Source organism: Notechis scutatus, chromosome 9 (assembly GCF_049901735.1).
Source record: "Notechis scutatus isolate UNSWTSFEM ecotype Mainland chromosome 9, rNotScu1.2, whole genome shotgun sequence".
Lineage (NCBI taxonomy): Eukaryota > Metazoa > Chordata > Lepidosauria > Squamata > Elapidae > Notechis > Notechis scutatus.
Window position 1 is genome coordinate 7,290,616 of NC_142017.1, and position 20,820 is coordinate 7,311,435.

Sequence of the window (20,820 nt, forward strand, 5' to 3'; positions counted from 1 at the left end):
CTGTTACCTTTGCCTCGTGTTTGCTTCCTTGGAACCAGGTATGGGTCAGAACAGTAGGAGATGATCAGGCTGAGGGCGAGGAAGGGGTCAAACACATCATCAGTCATGAGTCTCCGCATGACCACAAGAAATCTGAGCCCAGCCTGCTTTGACTGCCTTCTTAATTCTCGCTCATTTCCCTTGACTGTTAGTAGCCCCGATTCTTGTAGATGGCTTAAGCTTGCAATAAATCTTTATATACTCATTTGAACTGTCCGAATCTCCCCATTTCCCCGGCGCTTGGTGTTTCCTACACAATTGCAAGCGTCAGCTTTATCACAAATTCCGAATGAGATGACCGTGGGATGGATCGATTTCCAAAATATCAAAATGTTCCCACCCACCGACGATCAACAGAGAGGGAATTGCACACTTCATCGAAAAGGCAAAGAAGAAGACTTAGCCATCCTGTCTCTAACATGCTCTGGGAGCCAGTGTGTTAAAGAAGACTAAGAGGAGGAAGGAAGCAGAGGGAAGGGGACTTGAAATCATTAGCAGTGGTACAGGCTAAAATCTAAAAAAAAAAAAAAAAAACTGGTGAGAAAATGCTGCGGCTTTTCCCAGGGAAAAGGAAGAAATAACCTGTTAGAAATGCTGATAGAGATAATTTCACACCTGGCTAGAAGTAGAACAGAAAGGACTGAAAAGGGGAACATGAGCAATGCAGCCTCTACTATGTCCTCTTTAAGTCAGAGGTGATGCACCGCATCACTTGTCCCAAAGATGCTTTTTTCAGGAGGCAACTGGACTTTCTGGTTTTCTCTTTTGAAGACATTTCGCTTCTCATCCAAGAAGCTTCTTCAGCTCTGACTGGATGGCGAGGAACGGAAGGGTTGATATTCCTTGCAAATGACAGCTGGTCATTTGCCTCCTTTTAGAGGGTCGTTGAGGCCACTTGGAGGTTTGTGTGTGTCCTTGGGGTCACCTGAGTCGTGCTGTTCCTTCCTGAAGTGTGCAGTGTGTTTTTTTTACTTTTTTACTTTTGCAATTTTGGGGGGGAAAAGAACCAGCTGCACTACTCAGGTGAGCCTGAGGACACAGATAAAACTCCAAGCGGCCTCAACGGCCCTCTAAAAGGAGGCAAATGACCAGCTGTCGTTTGCAAGGAATATCAATCCTTCCGTTCCCCAACCATTGTTTTCGCTGGCAGACCCCCCGACATGAGTCCCACTGAGCTGGCCATGCCCCCTCCTTGGCTACGTGCCCACCCCACCCTGGAGGTCAAACACAATCCTGATGTGGCCCTCAAAGAAATCAAGTTGGACACAAACCTTCTTAATCTAACCCATGCCTCCCTAATCAGTGTTTAAAAGGACATCCTGGCAGGTTGATGGAGAGATCTGCTCCTGGGTTGCTCTCTCAAGAGACATTCAGAAGCCCCTGGCGCAGCGTCAGGCACACACACCCCTCCCATCTTCATGCTCTTTACAAGGGGGTTCCCAAATTTGCTTAAAGCACCTGCTGTTGCTGCCGCCGGAGGAGATCTACGGTGGTTGCCCAGCTGTTCACTCTGCACAAGGAACAAAAACCACCATAAAATGGAAAGAAAAGTAGGCACTTTTGTCCAGGGGTTTGGGGAGTGAGACGTAACTCCCTGTCTTTTCCAAAAGGCATTGGAGGCAATCAAAGGTGCAGTTACCCAGACTGGCTGCATTCAATCCTCTCCAAAGGTTTTTCTCTGAACTATTCTGGGTTGTTCTGCCCAGCCTTGAGTAACACACACACACACACACACAAATAAATCCCGGTGCATTAGCTCTGCTCGCATGTTCAGAACAATCTTAACTGCCCACCCTGCTCTCTTCCCCACTCCCTTTCGCTCGTTCCCAAGGCAGCAACTCAGGGGTGGCATCCAACCAGTGTAACTACGCTGTGTGCGCGTGTGTATATCGTCGTCAGCTAGCTGCTTGGACAGCTGAGCAGCGCTGGGCGCGAGTGCACAGCGGTTGACAAGGCATCTTTTTTCCCTGCTTTTTCAACCGCAGCTGTGGTCACGCAAAGCAGCTGCGGTGGGGGAAAAAAAAGCAGGAAATAAAGGTCAGGTAAGAGCCCGGGTGGGCGGATGGGCCAAAACAGCAGCAGACATAGAACCGGTTCTACGTATGCTCTCTGCTTTCTGCTCTTCAGAGGAATCGGTTCTGCAGAAGTGGACAGAACCGCTAGAATCCCCATCCCTGCAGCAGCCCAAAGAGTCATCCCAGGTGATTCCATCCGCTGAAAATGCAGCTCAGGAGATCTAGGAAGATCCTGTCCAACAGGCGGGATCCCCACCAGCCTTCCCTCTCTCTCCCAAGCCTTTTTAAGTGCTGAGGTCCCTCTGAAACCGGCAGAGGGTGAAGCATTTCAGATCCCACGGGCGTAGTAGGCAACTGGCACTTTGCTCAACCTTTATAACTCTGGAGATTGCAGGGGGGAGGGGAAAAGGAGGAGGTGGAGCAGGCGGTGAGGACTTTGTTGATGGCTTTTGCCAAGGCTCTGAAGTCAAGCCCATCTCCCAAGGGAAGGGAAGGCACTCTGCACATGCACAGAGTCTTCAAATGTGCTTGGGGGAACCCAAGCCAAGACGATAGACTTTTTTTTTTCTTTTTCTTTTTTTACCACCCTCTAATCCCTTTGAGAGGAATGGAGTTTGGGCGACTTGAATGGAGCTGATCATTTACTGGCCGGATGCCCTTCCCAATGCCTACGCAGAGTTCACAGCAGATATTTTACTCTTGGTGCCCCGAGAAGAGAAACCTCTGACAGCTGCCTAAGATTGAACTCTCAACATTTTGAGTGGGAGGGCCAGCATCTTCACCTCCACTTCATCGCCAAGACTTATGGTCCTCATCCTCTCTCTCTCTCTCTCTCTCTCTCCCATCTCCATTTTTTTCTTCTCTCTATCTCTACTCCTGCCTCTTCTTTCCGCCCCGCAACCTTCATTTTTTCTTTCTTTCTGCCACCAGCCTCTTATCTTCCACCTTCCTGCCCCCTTGAGGATCCTGGGGCTACTCGCCTCTCCTCCTTCCCACCTTCATTCCCCTCTCTCCCCTTCCCCACACACCTCTTCTCTTTTGCCTTTCCTTTGAGTTTACTTCCCTCCGGCAGGTCCCAGCTGTTCACTCGTAGACCTTTCGCCAATCGGTCTCCAGGAGTTTTGAATTAAACGACTTAAAAAATAAGTAGGCTTTTTTTTTTTAAGCAAAAGGAAAGGGAGGGGAAAGCCAGTTGTCTAATAATCCATAGAATTCCCCCCCCCCGCCGCCAAAAAAAAGGTGGGCTCCGTTACACACACACAGAGACACAAACTTACTTCTCGGGAGGTTGCAAGAGCGGGCGAGTCAATACGATGAGAAAGCACTTGTGGAGGAGCCCAAGAGGTAACTTAACCACGGTTTCCACCAACCCACGTCCTGGATTTTACACACACATAGACCCCCCACCCACCGCAGCCAGCCCCACCACGCTGGATCCGATACTTTGCTCGGATTTGCAAAGAGGTTGTCCCGAAGACGCTGTTGGTTTGCGGGTTCGGGGGGCATCCGATCCAGGCGGGGATGTCTTGATGCGGGACGGGGACACCCTCCCCCCCCCGGGAGCTGCGGAGCCAGCGCCTGCAGGAGCCCAGCCAAAGGGAAGGGGGGGCACCCAAAGCAGAAGGAAGGGGTCCCTGGGGAGGGGGAACTGCTGGGAGGTGTGGGGCGACGCGCGAACCCCTTGTGCCTTCTCCACGGGGCAGACCGAGCGGGCTTGGCGAGGGGCTGCGCGGCTGGTGGGCGACTGGCTGGGGCGCGCGTGTCTGGGGTGGGTGTGGGGTTGCCCGGGCTGTGGGAGAAGTGGGGGGCGCTCAGGGGCACATGCGTACAAGACTCTCCCTCCTTCCTTCCCGCCCCTCCTGCCCCTCGCCTGCCCGCCCAGTCGGGGCTGGGCCGGCTGCGGGTCGGGCGCGCAAAGAGGAGGAAGAAGAAGGGAGAAGAAGGAGGAGGAGGAGAAAGGAGGAGGAGGAGGAGGAAGAAGAAGGAGGAGGAGGAGAAGGAGAAAAGAGGAGGAGGAGGAAGAAGAAGGAGGAGGAGGGGGAGGAGAAAGGAGGAGGAGGAGAAAGGAGGAGGAAGAAGAAGGAGGAGGAGAAGGAGAAAGGAGGAGGAGGAAGGAGGAGGAGGAAGAAGAAGAAGGAGGAGGAAGAAGGAGGAGGGGAGGAGAAAGGAGGAGGAAGGAGGAGGAGGAAGAGGATGGAGCTGGCATCCCTGCCCGGCTTTCTCCCGTAGCTGCCCGCCGGCATGAAGGGCGGCCGCCGGCGGGCTCGAGCGGCGGGCGGAGGCAGCGGGAGCGAACCGTGGCCCCCGCTGCCGCCGCCGCCGGAGAGGCGAGCAGGGGAAGGAGCAGCGGCGGCGGCGGCAAGAGGAGGAGGAGGAGGAGGAGGAGGATGCGCCCCTCCGGCTGAGCCGCGCCGGCTTCCCTTCGCCAGACGGTCTCCGCGCCCAGCGCGCCGGGCAGGCGAGGGAAGGCGATGGCTCTGGAGAAGGTCTACTCGGTGCTGGAAGGTAGGGCGAGAGCGGGCTCCTCCTGCCCCTCCTTCTCCCGAGGACTACCACCTCCATCCTCCCCGGCGGGGTGGATGGCAGAAAGGCGAGGCGGGTGGGAAGGGGCTGCGGGGTCTGGGCGCGCGTGGGGGAAAAGCCGTTTGCCCCCCTCCCTCCTTCCCGCCGTTGAATCCGGATTAGGGTCCCCTCCGACTCGCCGGCCACTCCGGGTCGGCGCCTTTTCCTTGCGCCCACCTTCCGCCGAAGCTTTGGCAGGGCGATCTGGGGGAGGGGAGGGGAGGGGGGTTTCGCGGGGCTGGTTAGGTTTCCCTCCCTTCCCCTTTGAATGCCTCCCCCCAACCCGGGAAGGTCGGCTTCCAATTGCCCGGACTCCGTTGTTGGAGGGTGGGGGTTGGGGGTCGGAGCCTTCAAGGGAGACCCTCCCCGGAGGAGGAGAGGGAGGGGAGGGCAGGCTGCTTTGGAAAGAGCCGAGAAGGGAGGGAGCCCCCTCTCCGGATGGGGTCGGGGGGAATCCCCCAGCCCCTCTTTCACCAGGGACCCCCAGATGTTTGGGAGGAGGGGGGAAGAATCCGACAAGGGGGAGGAGAGAAAAGCCAGATATCGGGGGGGTGGGGTTGCTGTTGCCCCATCAGGACCAACCAGGGGCTGAGATACAAGTGCTCTGTAGAGAGGAGAATGGCACCGGGAGTGCGGATAGTCCTACTACCCGTCCATCCATCCCATTGAGTACAACCACCCACTCCGACGGGGTCCTCTTCCCGGTTAGCGCCTTCCCAATTTCAGGGAAACGGAGGGATGGCGACCCCTTTGCTCCTTCTTCCCTCTCGCCCCACGTTGGTCTCTTCTTCAGGCTTATCCTACTGGTGGTTTTTTTTTGGGGGGGGGTCGGCTGTTTAAAAGGGGGCACATCCCTCCTCCTGCTGTCCCCCCCCTCCCGCGGCAACAACCCTGTGAGGTGGATGGTTTGGGGCTGAGAGAGGATAACTGCCCCCTCCCCCCCCCCAAGTCACCCAGCCCTGCTTTCATGCCTAAATTGGAGTGGGGGGAGGGGGGACAACGACTAGAATTCACCATCTCCCCGTTTCTGGTCAGGGCATTGAACCAGCGCTTTCATTCCCCCTCCCCCCACCAGCAAATGGGCACAAGAGAGGCTGAAGTTTCCCTTCCTCCTTCCAGATCAAAACTCTGGAATCCCTTAAAAGCTTGTCCCAGCCTTGTTGGTTCTGGGCTAAAGAGGCAAAGGAAGAACAACAACAAAAAAAGATTTAAACCTGGCCGTTTCCATCCAAGGATTTGGCATCCTTCCTTCTTCCCTACCGAAGAAGGAACTGGGGGTTTCCTTGAGATTCTCGAAACTCTCTGGGGTACCAGGTGGAGAAAGCAGGCTGGCTTTGTGGTGCAAGAAAGAATCTGGGATTTCCTGATGGGTGTGTGGCTTCCTTTCCCCCCCCTTTCCCCCCTCCCCGTCCAACACACACACACACACACATGCACTCAAACACACAGCCAGAGGCATGCACACTGCTTTTCCTGCCCCACACATGTGAGAAGGGAACCACACCACCTTCCCAACGCACTTCAGTCTCCACTTCCATGCATGCAGTTGGTTCCTTCTTAGGACTTTAGGAAACCCCAGCATTGTCCTCTGAACTTGGGATTGCTAGTACATTTTTGGGGGATGAGCCATGGAAGATGCTTCCTTCCTTTGCCTTCCTTTGCCTTAGGGATGTCACCCCTTTGCCTTAGGGAGGAGGGACACGATAGCAGTGCTTCAATATCTGAGGGGTTGCCCCAAAGAAGAGGGGTTCAACCTATTCTCTAAAGCTGGACAAGAAGCCCTGGGTGGAAACTAATCAAGGAGAGAAGCAACCTAGAATTGGGGAAATTCCTGACAGTGAGAACAATTCATCAGTAGAAGAGATTTCCTCTAGAAGTTGTGGGCATCCCATCACTGGAGGTTTCCGAGTTTGTCCGGAGTGGTAGAGGGTTTGCTACTTGAGCAGCAAGTTGGAGTAGAAGAACTTCAAGGTCCCTTCCTGTTATTCAAAGCCCCTTGAAGGCAGGATGAGAAACTATGGATGGAAACTAATCGAGGAGTAGAACCAACCTAGAACTAAGGACAGAAATTTCCTGACAGTGAGAACAATTCATCCGTGGAATAATTTGCCTCCAGAAGTTGTGGATGCTCCAACACTGCAGGTTTTAAAGAGGAGATTGGACAACCGTTTCTCTGAAATGGTGTAGGGTTTCCTGCCTGAGAAGTGGGGGTTGGACTAGAAGACCTCCCAGGTCCCTTCCAACTCTACTGTTCTGTTCCGTTCTGCCAGGCGTGCAGATTGGTTCCGATTTGTGTCCCCTGATCCTTCGGAAAATTGAATGGTCTGGATCTAGTAATGGTGGGGTTGAGGGGTGCTGAGAGTTGTTCTGATGGCTATCATGGATGAACATCCGTATCTGCTCAGAAGTAAGTTGGGCTAAGTAGAATGGCGTTTACTTTACAGGAAAGATCTGTATCCCGATGCACGGTAATATTATATCTCCAAATATGGGGTGATCCTTGGTTTACAACCGAAATGAAACCCAAATTCTCCGTTGCTAAGCAAGGCAGTTGGTGAGGGAAGGTTGCCCTGTTTTACGACCTTTTTTTTTTTGCCGCAATTGGCAACAGAATCACTCCGGTTGTTATGTGAATCATGAGGTTATTAAGCGAATCTGGCTTCCCCCATTGACTTTGCTTGTCAAAAACCAGCTGGGAAGGTTACAAATGGTGATCACATTGCCTCGGGACTGTGCAACTGTCATAAGTACATGCCAGTTGCCCAAGCACCCAAATTCTGACCCCGTGAACCTGGGGAGGTTGCAAACGGCTGTCGGTGTGAAAGACATTATAACTCACTTTTTTTTTCAGTAACTTCGAACAGTCACTAAAGAAATGGTTGTAAGTTGAGGACCACCTTTCAAAGAGCTGAAGTAATGATATTCCAGATATCATGTAGCCACCTTCTCCTCCCTCCACCCCGAAAAAAATCCTTTTAATTGCACCAAATTTGTAACTATATCAGGCATTCTCTCTCTCTTTCTCAATAGTCTGAACGTAGCAAGTAGATTCTGGCACATCAACAGCTTTTTTTCAAAACCTGGTCTTGATATACAGCCATTATTTATTTTGCATTTAATATCAGAAAGGTGGCTATTTTTGCGGGTACTTACATGTATGGTATTCATTTTTGTTCGGGTATTTTCCCACGTCATTATAGTTGTGCTTTTAAAGTTGTAGCAACGTTATATATATGGATCTTTGATTATTCGGGTTTTCTCCCGCGTAAAATTGGAACTTCCAATTTTACGTGGGAAAAACCCGAATAACCAAAGATCCACATACAAATACCCGCGAAAACCTCAGAAAAAAAAAAAATACACACACACACACACACACACACACACACAATCCCTTTCCAGATCCTGTGGAGAAAGGACTTTAGCTTTGTAGCCAGACTGGTAAAAAAAGATACTCAGATGGTTAGAAAAGAAATCATTATGTTTTTTACCCATCGGAGTGTCTTTTTCCAGTCTGGCTACAAAGCTAAAGTCTTTTCTCCACAGGATCTGGAAAGGGATTAAGCCTAGCCCCTAGGAAACCTGAAACTCTTTTTGTGTTTTCGGTGCAAAATTTGACTACTGTCAGATGTAATTCACAGAGCCCTGTAGCTTCTTTCTGGCTCACAATGGCTGTACGGATCATTTTGTTTCTTTTCAAATTGGCAGCTCCGTCTGATTTTAGGGGATGCCTTTAGTTTAGAATTGTAGAGCATCTCAGGGGAAAAAAGAAAAAAGAAATTAGGCTTCGGAGGAGGAGAAGAGGAGAGGGCTGAAAATCATAATTTTAAAAAGCTTGTGAGCCTACAATGTTTCTTGGTGTTTTTTGTTGTTGTTTTTTTGCAAAAGAAAGAACTAGTGTTCACAGCTCTAGCCATTTATCACCTTTCGTCAATGAAAGCAAACTCTTGGATTCGCCTACACACCACAAAAACTGCAAAGCAATGAATTGTGCTGCATTTCCAAAGGTTCCTTATTGAACGGTTCCTGTTTGTTTATTTATTTATTTTGTTTAAATGTCACAGTAGATCTCAAATTATTTTAAAAGCTTCTTTATCTGGGATTTTTGTCACCAACATTTGCCTTTTCTACTTCTATAGCAAAAAATGCACAAAGGAGGAAAAATAATAATAGGCATCTACGGAAAATCAGTTGCAGCCAGAACATTTGTGGTCCCTGTATATATTTTTCTCCGCTGGAGCTTTGGATCTCATATAGAAATCTGAAATTCTGGCATTACTTTGTCAAATGTTGAAGTAAGAAAGAGAGGTGGTTTGAAATATTGATTCCTTAATTTAAGATGCAGACAAATTGCTGCTGACAGAATTTATATTTTGAGTTAGGCTGACCTCTTATGGTATTCAAGTAAAGTGGTCTCATAAATTTGTGAATCAAGATAAAGTAATGTTATCATATGGCGTGTTTAGATGTGATGAGCTTAATTATTATTTAGATTTAGCAATATCGCTTGGTCGAGGATGTAAGTATGAATAGCAAATGCTTAAGGAAGTTGCAGCATTTTGTTAACTTTTAAGCTGACAGTTTCCTTTTCAGAAATGCAGAGAATGTATGGGGCATGAATGTTGACTTAATGTTATGTTTTCAAAACCTATTTTTAAATGAGCACACATGAAATGTTGAATTCCAGAACAGCTAAACAAAATAGCTAAACAAAACATAATAGTACTTTCCTGCAACTGAAAATAAAGAAGGCTACAGTGGATCTATAAGTCATTATTATTGTGAAATATAATGGATTGTCCTCTATAGGAAATGTAAGTGAGCTATAGCCGTATAGATACTATTTCAAGTCATTATTACATTTTAGGTAAATTAGCTTACCTAAAATTAGGAGAGAAGCAACTTAGAACTAAAAAGAAATGTTCTGATAGCTAGAACAATTAATCAACTTAATTGTTGGAACAACTTGCTTCCTGAAGTTGGGAATGCTCCAACACTGGAAATCTGTAAGAAGAGATTGGATAATCATTTGTCTGGAGTGATGTAGGGTTTCCTGCCGAAGTAGGGGGTTGGACTAGAAGACCTCCAAGGTCCCTTCCAACTCTGTTATTCTATTCTATTGTATGCTGCATTTATTTTGAGAATTTTTTAGTTACATCTAATACTTAAGCCGACTTACTGTCTGAAGAAAAGAACTTGCTAAAGAAGAAGAGAAAAATGCTTCTGTTTTTTTTTAACCTGGAATGACAGCTGAGCCGAATCATTATAACTCAAGAGAAGTTTCAAATTTGAGTCAGCTTTAATGAACCCAAGAGGCTTGTAAGTGAAGTGGGAGAGTTTTTCTCCAGCCAGAAGGTAACCAGGACATTGGGGGCAAAGTTGGAGCTAATAAGGGGATGCCTACTGATTATCTGACTGTGTTGCCTTGGTGCCACACCCCAGGTCACCACATATGGCTAAGGGAGACATCTGTCCAGCAAGTTTGCTCCCTTCTGTGGTTTTTCATTGCCACAGCTGTGAAGCGAATCCCTGCAATTGTTCAGTTAGTAACAACAGTTGTTAAGTAAATCTGGCTTCCCCTGTTGACATTTGCTGGTCAGAAGGTCCCAAAAGGGGATCGCGTGCTTCCCGGACTCTGCAACCATCTGAATTTTGATCACATGACCAATGGGGATGCTGCAACGGTCGCAAGTGTGAAAAACGGTCATAAGTCACTTTTTTCAGTGCCGTTGTAACTTGAAAAGTGGAAGAGACTCTCTGCAGATGCTAATTAATGCCGTTTTGCACCTTTCAGTCACTTTTCTGGACTCAAAAAATGTAGCTCCCTTGAATCTCTTGACAGTTTTCTTCAAGGCACAGGGAACGGATCTTGGAAAGGGAAACTGAAGGCCGCTTCAAGTGGAATTAATGTCCGGGATTTTCTACTCGCTGAAGTTTTGCAGCATTCCAAGCGGAGGCTGCAGGCGAGGGACACAGTGCAATATAAAAAGGGTTTTTTTATTTTAAAAAATCATCACTGTAATGCTTGCCTCGGTGTAGTACGTGAGAAGCATGGGACAGCGTTCCGTTGTTTGCTTTCGACAACATAGCCAGGATTTCCAAAATAGATGAGACTTTTCAGCTCTCCAACTTTGATGCATATCTTGACTGGTCTGTTTTATTAAAGCTTATTAAATGACATATTAAAATTCAAGTCTCACCAGGCTCCAGGTTGACGCAGCCTTCCACCCTTCCGAGGTGGGTAAAATGAGGACCCAGATTGTTGGGGGCAAGAGAATGACTCTGGAAAACCGCTTAGAGAGGGCTGTAAAAGCACTGTGAAGCGGTATATAAGTCTAAGGGCTATTGCATATTGAATTTTGCGCTCCCAAATGATCTTCCCATTTTCACGATTACCAACTCAGCCCAAGCAGCCTTACAATGCCGTGTAATCGGTGCTTGGAGATGTCCACCTTCACAGCAACGCAGACAAAATGGAACGGAAAAGGGGGGGGAAATGGAAGGAAGAATACAGGTGGTCCTCAACTTACAACAGTTCATTTAGTGACTGAAGTTACAACGTCGCTGAAAAAAAGTGACTGATGACCCATTTTTGCACTTACAAGCGTGGCGGCATGGCCATGTGATCAAATTTCAGACAGTTGGCAACTGACTCACATTTATGAGGATTGTAAGGATCCTGGGATCATGTGATCACCTTCCGAGACCTTTGTGCCAGTGGTGGGATTCAAAAATTTTTTACCACCGATTCTGTGCACGTGGCTTGGTGGGCGTGGCAGGGGAAGGTTACTGTAAATTCCCATTCCCTCCCCACCCCACCTAACCTGCTTTCCAGCTCCGTTCTCCTGTGCAGGGCAGCAAAAGGAGACCCAACCAATCAGCTGGGACTCGGGAGGCAGAGAAGAGATGGGGTTGGCAGGGCCAGTCAGAGGTGATATTTGCTGGTTCTACAAACTACTCAAAATTTCCGCTGCCGGTTCCCCAGAACTGCTCAGAACCTGCTGAATACCACCTCTGCTTTGTGGCCACTCGTATCCATGTGTGGTGTACCATATTAATTAGACTAATAATATCACATCAAGATAATCTCTTGTTTGTCCTGCCAACCATGAGCCTTTGAGCTGCATGGCTTCCGGAGGTTTCAATCACCACTCCACTAGCAATAGCACTTAGACTTATATACTGCTTCACTATGTTTTACAGCCCTCTCTAAGCAGTTTACAGATTCCAGCCTATTGTCCTCCCAACAATCTGGGTCCTCGTTTTATTACTGACCTAAGAAGGCTGGAAGGCTACGTCAATCTTGAGCCAGTCAGCATTGAACTGCAGAAAGTGGACAGAAATCAGCTTGCAATATTGCATTTTAAGGATTGTGCCACCGAGGGAGGGAGGGAGGGAGGAAAGAAGGAAGGAAGGAAGGAAGGAAAGAAGGAAGGAAGGAAGGAAGGAAGGAAGGAAGGAAGGAAGGAAGGAAGGAAGGAAGGGCCATAGCACTTAGACTTATATACCACTTCACAGTGCTTTACAGCCCTCTCTAAGTGGTTTACAGAGTCAGCATATTGCCCCCAACAATCTGGGTCCTCATTTTACTGACCTTGGGAGGATGGATGGCTGAGTCCATCTTGAGCCAGTCAAGATCAAACTGCTGAAATGCTGGCAATCAGCAGTAAGCAGAAAAATATAAGTCACAGGAGGGAGGGTGTGCTAACCTGGCTCCCCTGCCTTTATCCCCTTTATAGTTAAAGTGGGGCTTCACTAGCAGCGGTGGCTCTTCCTTCCCAAGGACCGGCCCATAGATTTCCACTGTTCTCCTCTCCTCTGCTTTCTGTGCATCTGCGCATCAGGCACTGGACCCAGCTGTTCCTCTTCTTCCTCGTCAGCCACCTCCAGACCTGGGGGCTGTTGGCTCTCCATCTGAAGGCTGATAGACAGCCTAGACTCCACCTCCACCTCTCTCTCTCTGACAGCTCCATTCCCTCTTTCCCCACAGAGCTCTCAGCAGTTGCCCTGATGCTGACCCTGACTCCCACGCCTCTTCCTCTGATTCGGCTGCTGGAGGGGCTCCTTCCCAGAGGGCAAAGAGGCAGTGGAGCTTTGAATGTCTGGTGGGCTGAAAGAGAGCAATGTTGAATCCTCCCTAGCAATTCACAGAATATATCTAATGGTTATGCAGATGGATGCTTTTAATCTGGCAAGACTCTGTCTCTAGGCAGACAACAATCCATTCAGAAGCAACTCCACCTATCGTCCTTGTTTCTTGCTCCTGATAAGAGAGGTTTTATTCTGGACTTACTGCATTTAATATCGGCTCTAGTCATCGGAAGTTTAAAGATAAGAGTCAGTGACAAACATACTAGCTTAATATACTCCTATGTAATCTAGTGTTGAATCAGATTTTAAAGAGACTGCTTAAAATAGAGCTAGGCCACTGATTGCTCATTCAAATACTGTTGAACTACAACAGATAGGATCTTTTTACCACTAGCTGTGCTGGCTGATATTGTTTGGAATCGTAATCTGTCAACATTCTTGGGTGGTCACCCAAAGCTTATCCTAACCTGAACTTAAAATTAAGTATTTAGTTCTTAGAATGGTGTGCACGTTTAATTATTTTTCTAAGCATTTTTGAGATTAAATAAATTTTGCAATATGCTGGATAGGCAGGTAGGACCTATTTTTCCAGCCCTTCTGCCTATGGCCAGTTTTACTGAATCCAATTAAATTTGTCGTATCTCGCCTATTAACCCAGAAGCTGACCTGACCGAAGCCATTTTTGACCACTTCATTCTTGCCATACTGGAGCTGAGGGATTGGGAGCGGGGATTGGAGATAGAGGAAGGGATTCTGTAGCCAAAACAAAATATTTTCTCCTGGGAACCAAAGTCATTCTCACATCTGGAGGAAGGCGGAGTGATGCTACCCGGTTGCCAGTACGCACCTTGATTGGACCATGTGACTGATTGTTTTGAGAAAGTATAAAAACTTTTGCTTTTAATTAGGCGAAAACCACGGGAGACTTTAGATCTGTGCCATTATGATATTTTGTCATGCCCCTGTCAGAGTCTGAATCTGAGGAGGAAGATGAACAGCTGGGAGTGGAAGTGTGGCTCCGTTGGCTGTGGGGGAAACTGGGGAAGGGCAAAGTCTGGCTGAGCAGAGCAGGGAGAGGTAGAACAAGGGAGAGGAAGTTCAGAGGAAGACCCAGGCCCACCCCCTCTTCATCCTAGGGCGTGCAGGGAGGAACAGAGAAGAAAGCAACATGGATTCTGTGACTTATGGAGGAGGAAAGGGCCCTGATTCCCTTCATTAGTCACACCTGGGAATGAGAATTTAAAAGAGATGCATGCTGAGTATGGCAGTTGTTGGGAGCAAATGTGAGTTTATCTTGTGTTGACTTTGGTTATCTGCATTCCTGGCATCCTCCCAAATGTGTTGAGTTATTGCCGTGCCTTCACGTCTGGAATTTTTGGTCCTGCCCTGATAGACTAATTACCTCTTTTTGCCTTGATTGGACTTATAGTTACAGGTTTTTTTGACCATGTTTTGGACTTGATTCTCTGCAGCCAAAGGCTGTTCCTGGGAGAGTTTTTTCTCCAGCCCAGAAGGTAACCAGGACATTGGGGGCAAAGTTGGAGCTAATAAAGGGACTCCTACTGATTATCTGACTGTGTTGCCTTTGTGCCACGCCCCTTTGGGTCATCACATATTTCCAATAAAGTTACTCTTTGAGGAATCTACCTGCCTCAGATGTTTTGCTTGTGATGGATTTATTACTTGGAACCCTGGCACTGTCTCTTGCATGCAAAGCTTTCACAGGTGACAGGATGACTTTAGTGCTAAAGCCATCACCCTATTACATTTATCGGACTAGGAATAGAAGCTGTAGAAGAAAATATAGCACATCTTTACAGCTGTTGTAATTTCAAGCTTGTCAAACAGGAACATGCTGTGAACCGGTTTCCTTCAGGAAGGAAAAGTGATTTGTATTGTGCAAATTACTACCAACCTGCCTTCCATGGAGGACCTGTATACTGCACGAGTCAAAAAGAGGGCTGTGAAAATATTTACAGACCCCTCACATCCTGGACATAAACTGTTTCAACTCCTATCCTCAGAACAATGCTATAGGGCACTGCACACCAGAACAACTAAACACAAGGACAGTTTTTTCCCGAAAGCCATCACTCTGCTAAACAAAAAATTCCCTCAACACTGTCCAACTATTTACAAAGTCTGCACTACTATTACTATTAATCTTCTCATCATTCCTTATCACCCATCCCCTCCCACCTGTGACTGTATGACTGTAACTTTGTCGCTTACGATCTATATTGACTGTTTCCCAGTATGATTTGATTGCTTATTGTACTCTATGACTATCATTAAGTGTTGTACCTTATGATTACTGACTCTTGACAAATGTATCTATTCTATTCTATTCTATTCTATTCTATTCTATTCTATTCTATTCTTTATCCCATTCTATTATCCTATTCTATTCTTATTCTATTCTATTCCATTCTATTTATTCTTTTCTATCCCATTTATTCATCTATTCTATTCTATTCTATTCTATTCTTCTTTCCCTTCCCATCCTTTCCCTTCCTTCCTTTCATTCTATTCTATTCTATTCTATTCTATTCTATTCATTCCCTTATTCATTCTATTCTTTCTATCCATTTATTCATTCTATCCTATTCCTATTCTATTCTATTCTATTCTATTCTATTCTATTCTATTCCTATTCTATTCTATTCTATTCCATTCTTTATTCATTCATTCTATTCTATTCTATTAAGACATAAGTGTGTTCCTGAACGTAGCTCCTGAAATCCATTCTTTAGGATCTTTCAGTGGAATTGTGCAGCATCTTTCACTGAAAGCACAAGAAAAAGGAAACCAAAACTTTTTTAGAGTCGTTGAACGGATACAACAGGTGTGTTCTTCCGCTACCTGAGTCAACTTCTCCTGTCTGAATTCAGATCACTCAACAGCACTCCATGGTCGAGCAGGAGAACCTACAGTAGTTCTCGACTTACAACAGTTCGCTTAGTGACCAAAGTTAACAACAGCACTGAAAAAGTTGACTTATGACTGTTTTTCACACTTATGGCCGTTGCAGCACCCCCATGGTCACATGATCAAGCTTCAACCCTTGGGGATGGATTCCTATTTATGACGGTGGCACTGTGCCTGGGACCCTATAATCCCACTTTGCGACCTTCTGACAAGCAAAGTCAATGGGGAATCCAGGTTCATTTAACAACTGTGTTACTAATTTAACAACGGCGGTGATTCACTGAACAGCTGCGGCAAAGAAAGGTTGCAAAACGGGGCAAAACGCTCTTAGCAACGGTCTCACTTAGCAACAAAAATTTTGGGTGCAATCGTGGTTGTAAACCGAGGCTTGCCTGTATTTGCTAAAGAAGAATGACAGAATGATATTCAGATTTGAGCCAACCTTTTTAAATAGTGGAGTGGGATTTAGATTGAGAACAACCACTTTCTGAAAATCTGACAACCTTGTTGTCAGCGTTCCAGCAAACCTCCATTCCAATCATTAACTCCGAAACAAACATATCTCAAAAGTACCTTTATTAGAACAGCACCTGGCGCATCTGTGGAATCCTGAATCTAAAAGTTTTTTTCAGCTTTCCACAATTTCTCAAACTACAAATCCATCATCCCCCCTTGGCCGTCATGACATCACATGGCCCAATCACGATCCGTCCAAAAGTAAGATCCCTATTTCATCCTGCACCATACTCAATGCTCTTGGACTAACAAAAGAATTTTATTTTTGTCTACTTAGAGCTGCTTAATTGAAATCACCCCCTTCCCACTTTCTCAGGCTAATGTGGCAGCGTGGAATACGGCTTCCAAAGCTGACACTCATTGAGTGTAACGTGTTGTGTTAATTCATCGTTAACACAACTGTGGCTTGTTGAACAACTCGCAGAAGTGCCTATCATGTTAGCTGGATAGTGACCAATAGTGAAGTTACAATGGTACTGAAAAAAGTGACTTGTGACTATTTTTCACACTTACAACAGTTCTGGCATCCTCATGATCAGGTGATTTACATGCCTGACAGCTGACTCGCATTTATGACGGTTTTAGCGTCCTTCTGTGACCTTCCGACAAGCCAAGTCAATGGAGGAAAGCCAGATTGATTTAACAACCAGGTTACCTAATTCAACAACGGCAGGGATTCACTTAAACGTGGCAAGAAAAGTCGTAAAACGGGGCAAATGTATCAAATATCTCACTTGACCACATACATTTTGGGTTCCATTGTGGTCATCACTTGAGAACTACCTGTACTTGTCTCTGCGGTGCTTCAAAGACTTCTAGAATTTATGTAGCAAGGAAAACTATCGCACAGCCTTCGTGTTCCACATCCCTCTGCTTTGACGAGAAGAGCCGTAACATACAAACCAAGAACGACTGTATGGCTCGTTTAACAACTGCAACGATTCACTTAGCAACCGTGGCCGGAAAAAGGTCATAAAATTGAACATGGCTCACATAACAATTTCCTTGCTCCGCCCTGGAAGTCTTGCTCCCAGCGATGGTCGTAAAATGAGCATTCCCAGTAGCTTCTTCTTTTTTTGACCTATTTATTTATTTTATTTATTTGATTTGCCAATTGTTTACAAGATAATAAGTATAAGTGTATACATAGTTGTGAATACATGAAATGGGTACATATAAGAAAAATAAAAGAATAAGAGAAACAATAGGACAGGGACGGTAGGCACGATGGTGCGCTTATGCACGCCCCTACAGACCTCTTAGGAAAGGGGTGAGGTCAATAGTAGACAGTCTAAGGTTAAAGTTTTTGGGGTTTGGGGAAGAGACTACAGAGTCGGGTGATAGAAAACTCGTTTAATTGTGTGTCTGAATTTTGTCTTTCCTCTCTTCAGTTATTCCAAATAGGAGAACCTGGGCTGTTTTCAGAGTTTCTAGAAGCCTGCATAGTGTGTGTGTGCGTGTGTGTGTGTGTGTGTGTGTTTTCCCCCCCAGCAATGACCTCCTAGAATAGCAGAGAAAGAATAAAAGGAAAGATGTGGGAGAGTTTGGGAAATGAAAGGGGAGAGTGAGGTGGTAGAAAAGCTGGCATTCAGAGGTTTTCACACAAAAAAAGTGAATGGGGCTAGAATCGGTTTAGAAGAAAGGAAAGTCTGACCTCTTTTTTTCTCTGCTGTAATTGCCTGCTTATCTGCTACTTAGCCATGCTGTTCTTGTGCGCTGCTGCTCCTCTTCCGCACGTATATACAGGGCCAAACTATTTATAGAATCAGTCGGGGCTTCAGTGAAAGCCAATCAAGTGTTTTATGCATGTTTAGGAGGTTGCTTCTCGAACTGCAGCCGTGTAAGTAACATGGCTCAGTAGTAGCACTGAAAAGCCAGTGGCCTTTCTTTGGGTGCCTGTGGTGGATCTCTCTCTTTAAAACCCACAACACCAAAAAGCTGGTTTTGCAAAAGCAGATATTGGCATCCAAACCCTCCCTCCCTCCTTCCATGCCTCTCTCCATTCCTTCCTTCCTTCTTTCCTCCCTCCCTCCATTCCTTCCTTCCTGCTGCATTTTTTGTTTTCTTTCTTTTCCTTCCTTCCTTCTGCATTTTTTGTCTTTCTTTCCTTCCTTCCTTCTGCATTTTTTGTCTTTCTTTCCTTCCTTCCTCCTTCCCTCCCTCCTTTCCTTCCTTCTGCATTTTTTGTTTTCTTTCTTTCTTTCTTTCCTTCCTTCCTTCTGCATTTCTTTCTTTCTTTCCTTCCTTCCTTCTTTCCTCCCTCCATTCCTTCGTTCTGCATTTTTGTTTTCTTTCTTTCCTTCCTTCCTTCTTTCTTTCCTCCTTCCATTCCTTCCTTCTGCATTTTTGTTTTCTTTTCTTTCCTTCCTTCCTTCCTTCTTTCCTCCCTCCATTCCTTCCTTCTGCATTTTTCTTTCTTTCTTTCCTTCCTTCCTCCTTCCCTCCCTCCTTTCCTTCCTTATGCATTTCTTATTTTCTCTCTTTTCCTCCCTTCCTTTTTTGAGTTGGCCACACAGCGAGTTGTCCAAGACCTTCTTCCACCCCCACCCCAATTCCCTTGTTGATATCTTGAATCATCCGCATCCAACAGACTCTCCATGGGCCGATATGAGAACTTTCCCACGACAAGACAGTTTGCTTAGACAATAGCTACCTCATTAAGAAAGTGATATCACTTTGTCGCTGGTTAACATGATGCAAGTTCTGGAAAAAAGAAGGGGAAACAAAAAAAGAAACTAACCTTGTAACAGCCGGATATAGCAACCAAGGGACTGATTTAAAACACAGTTCCCTTTTCTTGGTGGCAACTAATTAATAGTGCAGCAACACCCTGGAGACACATAATAGAAAATAGGATTTTCTCTTTTATGATGTCTGTTCTTTGTCTTGAGCAGGTCAGTAGCGATGAAATGTAGTTAGCCATCTGTAGCAGCTGTAGTGCCGTCTGTTGGGAAGTTACATTCTGCTGTAGATCAGGATGAACAAAATCAATGACCTGGTGTGTGTATTTGGGTGTGTGAAAGATCTTTAATGGAATATAGGAACGACGTTTGAAAGATAGAAGAGCTTGCAGGTGAAAACAGTTGATTATAAACTTAAGGCAATTCTCTTATTGTCTTGCAACCTCACGTCTCATAGGAATCCAGGCTATAAGCATGCTGACAGGGCTCCAGTAGTTACCCCCATTTAAATCATGAGTCTCTAGCCGGATTTTCAAAACTTAAAGAAGAGTTATTAGGAGCAAACATGCCGGCGCTGCCTGGGTGTAGCCAACTCTGAGACACATCATTCATTGTCACCCTTGACCCTGGTTTCCCCCCACCCCCTGGGTGTATCATAATTCATATTCTCCAATGGGACACATCCATAGCCAAGAGTCATCAACCATGCTCTCCAGTTAGAATTTTGCATGGCAGAAACCTCCGTCATCTGGTTACTATCTTTGGAAACATTTATGGAATGCAAGTTTCCCACTGCTTCCCCCTCCCTTTCTGTTGGCAACTCTAAAAAGACCATAGACCTATTTTATGAGTTGACACATGTTTTGATGCTATGATTTCTTACTAAAAGAATTAAGCTCTTAAGTTGCCCTAGATATGTTATCTCAGTCCCATATTTTGTAAAGTATTAAAATTGTGGTTTTGAACTACAGGTAGTTCTTATTTTACAACTATTCTTTTAGGGACAATGGTGCTGGAAAAAGTGATTTATGACCATTTTTCACACTTACGACCTCTGTCGCATGATCCAAATTCAGACACTTGGCCACTGGTTCGTACTTACAATGGTTGTAATATCCCGGGGTCACATAATCCCCCTTTTTGCAGCCTTCTGACAAGCGAAGTCAACAGGGAAGCCCAATTCACTTAATGACGGTGTGACAAACTGAACAAATGTAGATTCGCTTTAACGAATGACTGTGGCAAGAAAGGATGCAAACAAAACGCATTGAGCAAATGTCTAGCATTGGAAATTTCGGACTGTGGTCGTAAGTCAAGGACTACCCATACTCATGCTGCAAAATGAGATGCTAAAATTCAGAGTGGTATACTGAACAGATCCCTTCAATCTGGAAAGACTTTTTTAAAAAATCAGCAGATGAAACCTTCAAATCCAGGGTGTTCCATGCTATAATAAATATGTCATGCCCCTGTTGGAATCTGATTCCGAGGGGGAGGTCGAACAGCTGACAGGGAGTGGGAGTGTGGCTCCGGTGGCTGTGGAGGAAACTGGGGAAGGGCACAGTTGAGCTGGGCATTCAGAGGAAGACCCAGGCCCACCCCCTCTTCATCCTAGGGCACTCAGGGAGGAACAGAGAAGGGAGCAACGTGGGTTACAGGGAAGAAAAAGGCCCTGATTCCCTTCATTAGCTGCAGCTGGGAAAACACAATATAAAGGGTATTTGCGCACAGAACCTTGCTGGAAGCAAAGCGTGCGTTATGTTTGTTTGTCACGTCTTATCTATTTCTTCCCTTTAAAACACTTTCTTGGGAGAGTTTTTTCTCCAGCTGAGGCCAAGTTGGAGGAATTAAAGGGACTTTACCTACTTTTGTGACTTTGTTGCTTTTCTGCCACGCCCTGGGTCATCACAAAATATTTCCTTCATAGTAAATATGTACCTGAGCATTACAAATTGTGATCTTCCCCTTTCATTCGCTGTATTCTGTTG

At 46.2% G+C, this 20,820-nt stretch overlaps 1 protein-coding gene across 3 annotated transcripts in view; it reads left to right on the forward strand.

The window, feature by feature from the left end:
* Positions 1-4,230: 4,230 nt before the first annotated feature.
* NETO2 (neuropilin and tolloid like 2) overlaps positions 4,231-20,820 on the forward strand; it is a 39,371-nt gene continuing 22,781 nt past the window's right edge. For 2 of the 3 annotated variants that reach the window (XM_087971503.1, XM_087971505.1), the window contains exon 1: positions 6,531-7,023. In XM_087971503.1, coding sequence (XP_087827629.1) covers positions 6,987-7,023 — 37 coding nt within the window. In that variant the 5' untranslated portion in view covers positions 6,531-6,986. Of the gene's footprint in view, positions 4,560-6,530; positions 7,024-20,820 lie in introns of those variants that run through there. The other variant, XM_087971504.1, reaches the window with a different exon arrangement.